At 38.9% G+C, this 12,365-nt stretch overlaps 1 protein-coding gene across 1 annotated transcript in view; it reads right to left on the bottom strand.

Moving 5' to 3' along the window:
- The window catches only part of ANO3 (anoctamin 3), a 113,420-nt gene extending 113,114 nt beyond the window's left edge, over positions 1–306 (bottom strand). The window contains 1 exon segment of the mRNA XM_019615250.2: positions 39–306. Within this exon segment, the coding sequence (XP_019470795.1) occupies positions 39–84 (46 nt within the window). The 5' untranslated portion in view covers positions 85–306.
- Between the last annotated feature and the right edge of the window lie 12,059 nt (positions 307–12,365).

The following is a 12,365-nucleotide window of genomic DNA, read 5'->3' on the forward strand; positions in this document are numbered from 1 at the left end:
CCAGAGCGGAGCTCCCGAGCCCGAGGGCTGCCACCGACCTTTCTGCTGCCTGAAGGACTGGATGGAACCCGAGTGATGGACCATCTTGGCGCTCGGCAGCCCGCCGGCTCCCAGCCCGCTGGGATGCGGGGCGGTGGGCAGGGGGCGGGAGCCCGGCTGCACGGCCCGCCTCAGCACGGCTGGGTCCGCCCCGCAGCGCCGCCGTTGCTGTGGGAACGGGCGGAGCGGCAGGAGGAATGGCGGCGGCGGCCTGCCGGGAAGAGGCGGCTCGGGTCCGACGTCCTCTGATATCGAGCTCTGCTTTCTCTGGCCTCTCTATAACCCCTTCTCTTGCTATATATATAATACATTCACCGTCCCTGGGTGTGTTTAAAAACCGTTTGGACGTGGTGCTCAGGGACGTGATTTAGCAGAGGGTTGTTAGATTTAGGGTAGTATGCTTAGGTCCTGATTGGACTTGATGATCTTTAGGCTCTTTTCCAACCTGAGCAGTTCTATGATTCCATGATTCTCTTTTGGAGAGATCGGGGGTTACAGACGAGGTTACTGAAAGCTGAGTGCAGGAATTGCCCCTCCTTTGCAAAGTCTTAGATGCCTTTACACCTATACAAGTGTTTCAGCCTCTCCCTCCTTGTCGTGACACTCTGAACTCATGCCTTGCCCTGAGCTTTTCGCATCTATACCTTAAAGCTCAAAGTCCGAATGAGACTGGAAACAATCGCAAAAAAAGACACTGAATTGCATATCTAGATCTTGACAAAGCCCATTTGTGGCATTACTGATGTTCTAATTTCCCCTTTCTCCAAAATGCATGCCAAGAAAATAATTCCAGCTACTGAAAGATGCAACATGATGAACTTTAACTCCCTTCTCTGCCTCCCCCTGTGTGCAGGGCTCACTCTGGCTTCCGCTGCAGTGAGTTCCATGGTAGTACTCAGTTTAAGAAAGGATGAAGAAGCTGTGATGCTTTGAAGAAATTATCCCACTCGTTTGTCAATCTCTGGTGGCTTTCTGCGTGCTGAAGAGATGAGGCATTCCTCTGCACTCCTGCAACCTCAGGAAATCTGCTTTCGAAGCTGCTGGGAACAGCTCCTTCCTGCTGAGGGTCAGCGCTATTGCTGTTGCACAGCAGACTGAAGCAAGAGAAGCCAAGTAGCTAAGCTGGCTCTTACTGATTGATTAGTGCTGGATCATAAGGAACAGACCAAAGGAAGATGTAGAATTAAGTCCTCATACAAGATTTAGTTCTAACGTTAGGATGAAGAAGTAGGGAGTAAAACCCAGCAACTGAAAGTCACCAGGGAATGAAGAAAATATAAACATAATGCACACTATAAACATAATCATAAATAAACTTATCATGTTTGCAAACAGATATGGTTCTTCACCATAGTAATGTAAGCCTTCTAAGGTTGTAAGCCAGACTTATTTCTCCAAAAGACCTTGGCTGATGCCTCTGACTTAAAGGTGAGATAGAAGAGCAAAACACCTCCTGCTCCCTTCCTTACCAGAGGAAATCAGGAGGAGGACAGTTATCTGCTCTTGTGTGATAATAACCTACAAAATGCCGAGGCTAAAAAAAAAGGTGCTAGCAAGTAGAATCACAGTCTAGAGTTGTTCTCTCCTACGCCCTCACAAAAGAGGTTGTCAGCTACTTGGTACTCAGGGCCATCCATCCAGTTCCACAGTCTGATATGGAGGGCTACTGAGCTCCCAAATTCAAACAGATTCATCCAACCCTATCAGCGCACAGAAAGATAGGGAGAGCAGGAAAGGGTAAGGTAGTGCCCAGAAACTCAGTAGAGGAATTAAGCCTGAAGACAGAAGTTTTTCTACTTGTATCTTTGGAATAAAGCTCTATTTCTAGTAATAGGTGATACATATGTATGAGACTACCAATATGACAGCTGGGGGCAATGTCTGCAAAGAGAAGTAAAAATACTTCTACAAAGGTGGTTTAAATTAAATCCTTGATGATGTCAACCGAGTAAGCTCAATAGTGAGCAAATATGATGATATCTCAATCTAGAAAACTAATTCTTTAGAAAAAGATAAGAAAATTTAGAAAATTTAGAAAAATTTATCCAGTTTTGATAATATTTTTAGAGTACAGATAATGGAGAACAGCTATGAATTGGTGTCTAAGAAATTTAGGAAATGCATTAATTCTTCAGCTTTCAATTTTTCAGACTAAACTAAACTCAAAAACTACACTCACATTCACTCATGAATATGCTATCTTTTGAAATCTTTAATTGTATTAGGCTAAGACTTATGTTATCCTCCACTGTGACATTTTATAAACCATTTTTAAAACAGATCATAACTTTGGACTTGGTGAAGAGATCAGGATCAACCAGAACCAGACTTAAACCCTCTAACTCTGTAATTGCCGTAACTAAAATCATGATTCAAAAGCTAAAAGTTCAAATAGATGGACATCTTGAGCTTTGGAGTATTCAGTTTTGACATTAAGTCTATTTTATAGACAGATTTGCAGACTCAGATGTCTTTTTCATGAGAGGACAAGTAATAAAATAAGTTGCTATCTAGTTGCACTTCATTATGGTATATGTAGCTCCTTATGTATGTTGGTATTTCTTGGGATTTTAGTTTCTAATTATCAGGTATTTTTGTTTTGTTTTGCTCTGTATTTTTTTTTTTGTTGTTGTTTTGTTTTGTTTGTTTTTTTGTTAGGAAAACACTATATAAAGAGAGATGTTTAAAATTGAACTTTGTACCTCTATAGCACTTTTCAGAAAATCACATGAAATTAAAACCTTAAATTAAACTATCCCACAGTAGGCATCATATGCCAATTAATACATTTCACACAGAAATGCAGCCATCTCAAAAATTAATTGTAATCAGCTGTTACCTATTGTCCAGAAAGAAAATTAAGCTTCCTCCAGCAAAAACTTGTAAGGTTCAACAAACGCAAGCTTCTGTACTTGGAAAAACTCCATATATCAATTCAAGCTGATGAGAAGGACCTCAAGGTTATGGGAACTTACTTACAGCCAACTGTGCACTTGCATCCAAGTAAGACAAATGTTCGGAGGAATGTGGCCAACAGATGAAAGGGTTATTAACCTCCTTCACTTGGCACCACTGTAGCTACGCATAAAATTCTGTCTAGCTTTGCCTCTCCACACCATCTCAATTCAGGAATGGCATTGAAAAACTGGGTTGCTGCCCTCTAGATTTTCTCTGATGTGGTCAGAGATCTCTAATAAGTAGTGGGAAGCTAAGAAAACTGGACTTATTTAATCAGAATAATAAACTAAGGAGCTCTGGCAACTACTACAACTACTTGAAAATCGGTTAAAAATATGGCAGTACAAAACTCTACTCAGTGCTAGGTAATTTAGTTAACTACATATGGGGCGTTTGAGGTTCAGACTGGATATTAAGAAAAACAATGGTACTATATTGCTAATGCACCATAAGAAAGACCCACAAAGTGGTCTACTTTAAAAGATTTCAAAATAATCTTTGACCAAACTATGTCTGACCCAGATTAGTAATGGCAGGGGTAAAGCTTCTGAACAGGAGGCTGGTCTACACGACCTTCACTGGTTATAGTAAAGTGTACAATAAAAACAAATGCAGGAAAGCTGGAAGTACACAAATTCAAATCAGGAGGAAGCAAATTTTGAGTTGTTGTTAAACTGAAATATGAAGTTATGCAACTGTTTTTCCTATACCTGTAACAAAGGATTATATTGAATACATGCCTATTGCACTCATGCTGGCATGGCATAGGAGGATCACAGAATCATTAAGGTTGGGACAGACCTCAAAAGTCATCTAGCCCAACCATCCACCTACCGCCAATACTGTCCACTGAACCATGTTCCTGAGTACCACATTTTCTCTTTCCTTAAACACCTCCAGGGGCAGTGATTCCATCACTTTCTTGGGCAACCTGTTCCAGTGCTCGACCATTCTTTTAAAGAAGAAATTTTTCCTATTATCCTCTCCTGGTGTAATGTGAGGTCATTGCTTCTTGTCCTCTTGCTGTTACCTGGGAGAAGAGGCCGAGCCCTACCTCACCACAGCCTCCTTTCAGAGAGCTGTAGAGAGCACAAGTAGTTGTAGAAGGCAAGATGATAATGTAGAGTAGAAGATGATGCTAAATAGCCAGTTTGAGCAGTATGTAATATATGTACTGGACATGTAATATACATAAATTCAGAATGAAATGTCCTTTTCACAAACACACCAATCCCTAACGTTCCCAGTAAGTAACATTTCTAAAACTTTTGCAAGAAGGTCTTTGAGTACATCAGGGTGATTTCCTTCTCCAAATTGTTGTGTCATCGAGGGCACTAAATGATTACAGCAGCATCACAAATAATTTTCTTTCAATGAACTTAAAATGCACAAGAAAACAATGGAGAACTGTCGAGCCCAGCTCTTGCAAGGAGGATAGTTCCCTACTATTTTAAAGCTCCGCAATTCATCTTGTTTGATATTTACTGGTTTTCTTTAGTGGAAAAGTAAAATTATTTTTAAACGTTCTGTTCTTACTGAAACCAGTAGAAATTTTCCCACAGAGATGAGCATACTGAGGAGGTCCCTCCTTAAGTCTGATAAAGCTGTCAGTCACAGCATAGATGTTGTAGAAAGCGGATTACGGAGCTAAAGTGTGTAATGGATGAATTAAAAAACGGGACATTTCTGTACAGATTTTACTTTGTGTTGCTAAGACACAAAGCCTTCAAATCTCACTGAGATTTTTAAGGTTTCCACATTTTAAGATTTCATTTCTATGGTAATTCAAGGGGCCTTTTCTCTCTGGCTAGATAGAATTTTCTTGTATCTGTGAGGTTGGACCCATGTTCTCTGCCTAATATAAAGCATTTGGGCCTTGATTTTGTAGCTCACTGTAACTGTGTGTTTATTTTTAAGCTTGTGCTTTACAGATTCATGTTCACATCCTTACACAGAGTTACTTTTCCAGTTTTGTCCATAATTTATCCACTAAACACTAGAAACCAGAAGGAAATTTACCATGATATTCAGCATAATTTAATTTCCTTCAACAAAGAAGCTCCATTTTGTTCTGAAATATTTGGGCCAAAATAGAAGTCTTGGGAGTTTGGCATTCTTGTATGCAGAATATGCTGTAGTCTTTGGAACAGACCTCCTCAGAAGTGAAAAGATGGAGGAAAGTCATTTTCCCAAAACCCCTTCTGCAACAATGCAAAGAAATGATGTCAAGAAACAGGTGAAGAGGATGAAACAAATATAATAATAGCTTCTAATATATAAGCCTATCCTAATTTCCAAATGGACAACTTTCAGCATAATGATATTTTTATTTTCTATTTTACATCTCTTTTCTTATTTCAGATCTTAGCTGAAGGATAGCAAGAAAGATTATCATGCTCCAGCTCTGCAGTACCAGCCCAGAAAGTGTTGTGATGAATTTCTGTTTCTAATTAGCAGCATAATCTATCAGTACAGAATGCGATTAGAGATTAATAAAAATCTCTATCAATAAAATTATCTATTGTCTACTGCCTATTTCTACTGTTTTGACCTTGTGTGAAAGCTCATCTTTTCTTTACAACCTGGAGAATGACATAGGAATAATCAAAACTTTTAGAATTTGCTTTAGATATTACTGCTTAATGCATTTCTGATAGCCTTTCATTACCTCCAAGCTTGTTGTGTTCAGGACCTCTTAGTTATTTTTTTGATTCATAAATGCTTGTTTTTCCAAATACATTTTTTTACTACCTTCCTTCCACAAACAACAACAACAACAACAACAACAAAAAGTCAAGAAAAGGCACCTTATAAGCTGTTAAAAGGAGCAGGAAAGCAGGAAAAAAGTGGAAAAAAGAAGAGGAATTACATTTTTAATGAGTATAACCAGACACTTATGGTGCACTCCACTTGCAGGTCATTTAGCTGTCCCCATGCAAAGCAAGATGGAAACAGTTTCCCAATAGTAATTTAAGCGTTACCTGTGCATGAAGAAGAAGTTACGTTTGTAGGTAAGGTTCATTTGGGAAAAGCAGTCTCTCTTGGAATGCAGTTCTTTACCAGACTCAAATAAGCAGTCTCCAAGTCTGAAAGCCCTCACCATCACAGTAGTACAGACAAAGTATTTCAACCAAAACATTGGTACATGCTCTTGGCAGCAGCTAGCAGTGTACAGTCACTGCACAGTAAAACATCCGACTTCTACTTTTCAAACCGTATAAAACATTAAATTGATCAGAGTTGGGTTCAGATATAGTAGTTTTACTTTTAAATTTATCTCAGAGTATGTTATTAGCCAACCTGCCATCTTCCAAAGCAGAAGAAACTACTGAGAATTTCTTCCAAGATACTTATTTCTTCTTTGCAGCATTGTCACCAAACTCATAGCAGGGTGTGAGCATCATCAGATAAATTTCTCTCTTCAGTATCATGCTCACATGCAGCTTTTTTCCTTATTTCTTATCGCATGACTAGACCCTTCTATAGCTGCTTAACCCTGTACTGGTTAGTACGTCCTCGTTCCAGCCCTGCAACTAGAACTATCGTGTATTTTCTCTATCAACAGCATCTGAGATTGAATTGATGCCAAACGTATAAGCTGTGAGCCCACACACATATTTGCCATGCATCAATCACCTCCCCATCAGTTTGGAAGAAACTTACTGAGGTGGGTTATCCCATCCCACGGACTTCTGCCTTCCCTCACCACAGAACTGCCTGCTTGGCTCTACCGAGTGAACTCCCACAGGACTCATTCCTCCTAGACTGAGATGCTATAGACAAAGTAGTATGGTGCCATCTGGCCAAGTGATCCTCTGTTCTGACCTGGGAAGAACTGTGCTATTACACAATGAGAGAATAAGCAATAGTAATACCGTGCATGCTGGTTTATAAAATTATTATCTGAGTGTCTTTAAAGCTATAGTACTTAATGTCAGATTCAATTACAGTAATGTAGGCTTTGTTTTGTGACTGTTTTAGTTAGATTTTCATGATACATGAAACTGGTAGAAAGCGGTGCAAGATTTTCAAACGTAATAAATTGATGACCCTGAATTGCTTTTAATGAGCGTGAGTTATCCACTGGATGAAAATTGTAAACAGCAACAATTAAAAAATGTATACTTCTAAGTGTCATGAAGAAAAAAAATGCTGCATAATTTAAACACTGCTTTGTGAATCTGTGACCCAGAAAGTCAAAGTAATGCACTGGGGCACAATACCAGAATTAAAAATAAATATCAGGAAGCAGATGATGGGAGAGAAGAACTTTCTTTATCTGATTTAATGACACTGTCATAGGCTTCATGGGCTAGAAGGACTCAAACTGCAAACATTCTCAAAGGCTATTTCTGAAACATACCTAAATTATGCTTTATTCCTCTGTATACACAGATAGTCTATTTGTCCATAACAACATGACTTGTCCTCAGAAATTGAAGATATTCCTATGTCTCTTATACACACCAAGCAAACTCACTGCAGACAGGATAGTTGTACATTATTGGTGTCCTAGTCAAATAGCCATTACATGAACATACTGATAAAGAATAATATACTCTTGGATGAATGCTGATACTTGTGGGCTATAACCAGATGTACCTACAAAACTATAGAATGTGGTTTTTTATTGCCTTGTTGTTTTCTTGTTCTCAATCTTCTGTATTTAAAAGATGTCATACTTTGAATAAATAAGGCCACAGAAGCAAAATATGAACGCAGTGAACTTTATATACCTTTATAAATTACAGCAGAATGAATGTTTTCATCTCTCTCTTTTTTGCTTTCAATAGTAGATGGAAGGGCATGGGGCACTTTAAAAACAGTTTTCTTTAGGCAAAGCAAATAGTAAGAAAACATATTTTTCTGTCTCCTTTTCTCTCTTTTTCACTAATTGACATCCATGCAAAAAGCCTGATAAACTTGATGTTTCACTGTGGGGTGAGAAGATGAAGGATTTCATGCAGGGACTCTCCATGTCTGTGTGTAGGCTGTAGACCATGGAATGGCATTCTTGCAGGTTCCTGTGTGTTGGTAAAGGGACAGCTTACTGCCAGGGCCCATGCTGTTGAGGAGGGACTTTCCAATTCAGTCCAAATTCATCAGAGAAAGAAGGACAAAGTTCTTCCCAAACTTGCCATCTCCAGTTTGGATTTCTACTAGGAATTTTTGACAGTGTTGTTTTCTTGGTTTTATGGAAGTGGAGCTAGAGGAGAAATATCACTGCCAAAGGAGTTTGGATGCAAGTCCATGGGGCTTTTGCCTTTACTTCATTAAGAACTGGTAATGATCTTCATTTCCAGCCACACAAATGCTAGTATTAGAACAATTTGCATAATTAGAGCTATTGAGAAACTGAATCTATGATCTGTTTAAATTCAAGATAAGTTTTCAGCTTTGCTTCACCCCACCAGCTACCCTGCAGGTGTTATTTAAGAAAAAGCTAGAAGCACTATCCACAGAATCTGTGATTGGCTACAATATATTTGATTTAAATGTAACAAATAATTTATCTTTCAGTTTGTAGGACAAATTAGGGGCACAAACTCTGCATTTCCAGAATCCATTTGTAAAACACTTTCATGTGAAATACATTTAACAGCTGTTCAATATCTGATTCTGAACAGCCTGAGAAAAAGGCTGGGACTGGGTGATGTTTAAGAATTCCTTCTAACTCCGAAGATTCTGATTCTATGTCTGATGCCTATTAGAGGTGACAGAGTAGCCCCAGCCACAGCACAGAGTAGGTTCTCAGGGGAAGCTTCAGTTTGCAGCCTCTCACTCAGGAAGCCCTGAGTGCTGCACCTGGCAGCAACAAGCAATGGCAGCTGGCTAAGAAACATGAGACTTTTATTTTTTAATTATTACTCACTAATGTTGCTCTACAAAGTTATCTGTAGCAATTTGTAGGTAGATTTGCATTGTAACAGTGACATCCACTGGCTAGTGTGTATAGCACAAAAAAAGAGGATTAACTGACTTCGATACCTGACCAGATTTGTTTTGAATGGAGTAAATAAAATGGACTGTTCCTTGTCCAGAGAAACATGAAATATTTTAGAGATTATGGTACTGCAGTACCATACATTTTACATTCAAAACTTACCTTAACGTGAAAAGAGGAAAATAAATGAGAAAATAAGTAAAAGTGAAGCTTAGGTTAATGAAAGAACATAAAAGCTCATGAAAGAATTAAATAGGAAAAAAAAAATAAAGAAAATGACTGTGCATAAAAGAAATATATACATACATTCATCTTCTGAACAAAATATTGCAAAAACTGAGTAACTCTGAAAGAAATCAGGTAGCTCTGTAGCTGGCACTGTCAAGAAAGGTTAAAATGAATTCATGTTCTTCAGAGTTCTGTTAGAAATTAAGGCTCTGGTGCCCCCTCCCCTCCTGAAGAAAAAGCACAGAGCACTCTCTGTACACTGTCCATCCTGCCAGGAATGCACACAAATACAGACTATCCCTATTGCTACAAACATTGCGTCTCTGGACCTCTTCCCCGCATTTCAACATGAGGACCACCCTGGTGACACGTGGAGGAGGCAGGAAGAGCCAAAGCAAAGATAGTGAAAACATTAATCAGTTAATCCTGGTGGTGACAAATCCTTCTGTAGGAGAGGGCTCACACTGGGGAAACTGTTTACATTGCAAAAGGAGCCTGTGCTCACAGAAAGGAACAGGACGTGAGAGCAGGAGGCGTGCAAGAAAAGAGCTTGGAAAGCTGAACATTAACTTACATTTTAATCCTTTTTATCAGGCACTGGAGAAATAAAATGGGTAAAAGAATGCTAAAGTATTATTGGGAGGGGGAATGGAAGCTTGTTGATGCATACTGCAGTAGCTGTGTCTCAGTGACTTATTTTTGATGTCACTGCTTCTGTCTGAGATGCAGATTTCGGAAGAGGCGTCGGGAAAAGGAAAAGTGCTACAATTTCCCAGTGTATTTCAGATACTGTGAGAGTTATTTCTTCCACGAGGTCCCCCTTCAGCATAACCAGACTCAAGCACAAGGAATAAAACCCAAAGTTACCTTGCTTAGAGGACAGCTGACAGCCCTGTCTCTTTGGCAGGGGGTAGCTCAAGCTGTGTCTGTGTGACATGATCAGTCTAGCACCTAGCACTTGTTACACACTGGGATGGATTTACTCCTCAAAAACAGGGAAGGCACAGGTACTGACATAGCCAATGAAATGTATCAGCGGGAGCTGTTCCTGCCCTCAGAAAGGTGCCCTGCTTCTTTCACCTTAGCTGACCTTATTTAAAAAATATTAAACCATTCACTGCTTAGTTCTTTCATCCAGCTGCAACTTTGTCGTTCTTAAGAGATGCAGGAACGTGTCAGCGTTTATTTCCTTGTGAAACAGAAGCTGCTGAAATCTGTAGGTATAACCAAGATTGATGAAAGCAACCTGAGTTCAAGTAATCACAAATAATAATAACCTGAAATTGTACACCTATCTTCTCCATGATTTTGTCCTCTGAATCAACAGTGCTAAGATTATTCCTGTTTTAACACTCTGAGGAAGATAAAAGTTGAGGAAGATAAAGATTTTTAAGGACCAGGTTTTCAAAGGAACACTAACTTTCCTTCCAGAGCTTTCTTTACCTGTGCCCTAGCCCATGCCATGGTGTTCAGTCCTGCATTTTCATCTTCTTGTCCGTGATTATTAGAGAAACCACATTTGCTAGCACAGAACAGCCATGAGTTTTGTGATTAATAAGGAAGAACTCAAGTCTGTTCCCCCCCCCCCTCCCAGGCCCACTTCCTACTAATCAAACATAAATGTGATGACAGGAGAAGGCATTTGATGGCATGAGGTTTCATGTGGGTGAAAATTTCCATTGTGATAAATACTCAGATTGCTCTGAGTGTGGCTGCTCATAGAAATATAAATTGGAGCAGAAACTCAGCTGGATTCAGGTCTTGGCTGGTGAGACTGACAGAGCCTCGAAGGAGCTTCAGTTCCCCTGTAATATCCTGGCACCTCTCAAATGCCATTTTTTTCCAGCTAGCCTTACCAAAAGACACATATTTGGAGAGCAAAGTAAATGCAGACTAGTGATTACCATTTTTAATTATTAGAAAAAATAGATTGAGCAGACACGTACGTGCAATGTCTGTAGATTCCTTACATTCTCTTACTGTAAGTCATTGGAGCAGGTTGCAATGCACAAAGGTGAATGAAGACAAAAAGACAGAATGTGAAAACTACAGGGCATTAAATAAGAGAAACTATAAAGAAGAAACTAAATACTTTGGAAGACAAATTTGAAAATAAAATTTTGTATAGGAATGAAAAGCAAGGTATGTTTGTGGATTTATTGCCCTCCTTACGCTTCTTGATATTTTTAATCAGTGAGAAATGCAGTTTATCTGATTCTTGAAACAAAGCCATGGGGAGATAGTCTCTTCCTTTGTGACAAGTGCATTAAGTTTAAACTCTCCTAACAGATTAGAGCAATAAAAATAAAGTGTTTTCATAAAATGTACTTTGATAAACTCAGTTCTTGGGGAGGACAATAAGAAAAAGACTGACTGAGGGCAAATGTTTACACTAAGATTACATGTAAGTGCTTGAGCAACAATGTGGCCAGAATATAAATAAAAAAATGTCAGACCAACTAAATATGGATTACAAAAAATTAAGTAGTGGAAGTCATTGGTAGCTGAGAAGCAGCACCATGTTCTTCTACTTGATATGTTTTAGAGCTAAATTAAGACTGAGCAGTAACAAGTATTTATCTTCCTTTTATTTTTTTTTTTTGCAGAAATTGATAAATAGCAATGAAAGAACAGGAACAAAGGAAAATTTTCAGTGGTCTAAAAACTGGTAATGGAACATATCAAGTGCCATACTGCCTAAATCGTCTGAATGATTGTCCTGCCCAAGGTGGTATGTCAGACAATTATATATGGCATTTCAGCCTCTGTACCAAATCTATGACAGAAGTGAAATGACCACATTTACTGGGGCAATCTGACCCATACTCCTGTCAGTACAGCACTATTTTATACAACATATTTTGAACAAAACTATTAAGAAGGCAAAATTAATTTCCTACACATGCAAGTGATACCTTGCACATCAGTTTTATGTCAGCCTTTTGTATATAGAAAATCTATGATTGTAGTTTAATATCATTTTGTATTTGTGCATTGTAGACAAAGGATGGTTTGGCTAAAGCTTTTTCCATAAAAATGTGATAGTATGATGCTAAGCTATGAAGCCTTCTCTTATTCACACCTCAGAAACCAATGACCTTTCCTGCCATTCTGTCTCGTCATCAGACTACAAAAATCATGCTTGCATTAAACTGCCCTTATTATCTGGTTTTAATGATATTGAATAGTTATTCAT

This window comes from Meleagris gallopavo, chromosome 5, assembly GCF_000146605.3.
Source record: "Meleagris gallopavo isolate NT-WF06-2002-E0010 breed Aviagen turkey brand Nicholas breeding stock chromosome 5, Turkey_5.1, whole genome shotgun sequence".
Lineage (NCBI taxonomy): Eukaryota > Metazoa > Chordata > Aves > Galliformes > Phasianidae > Meleagris > Meleagris gallopavo.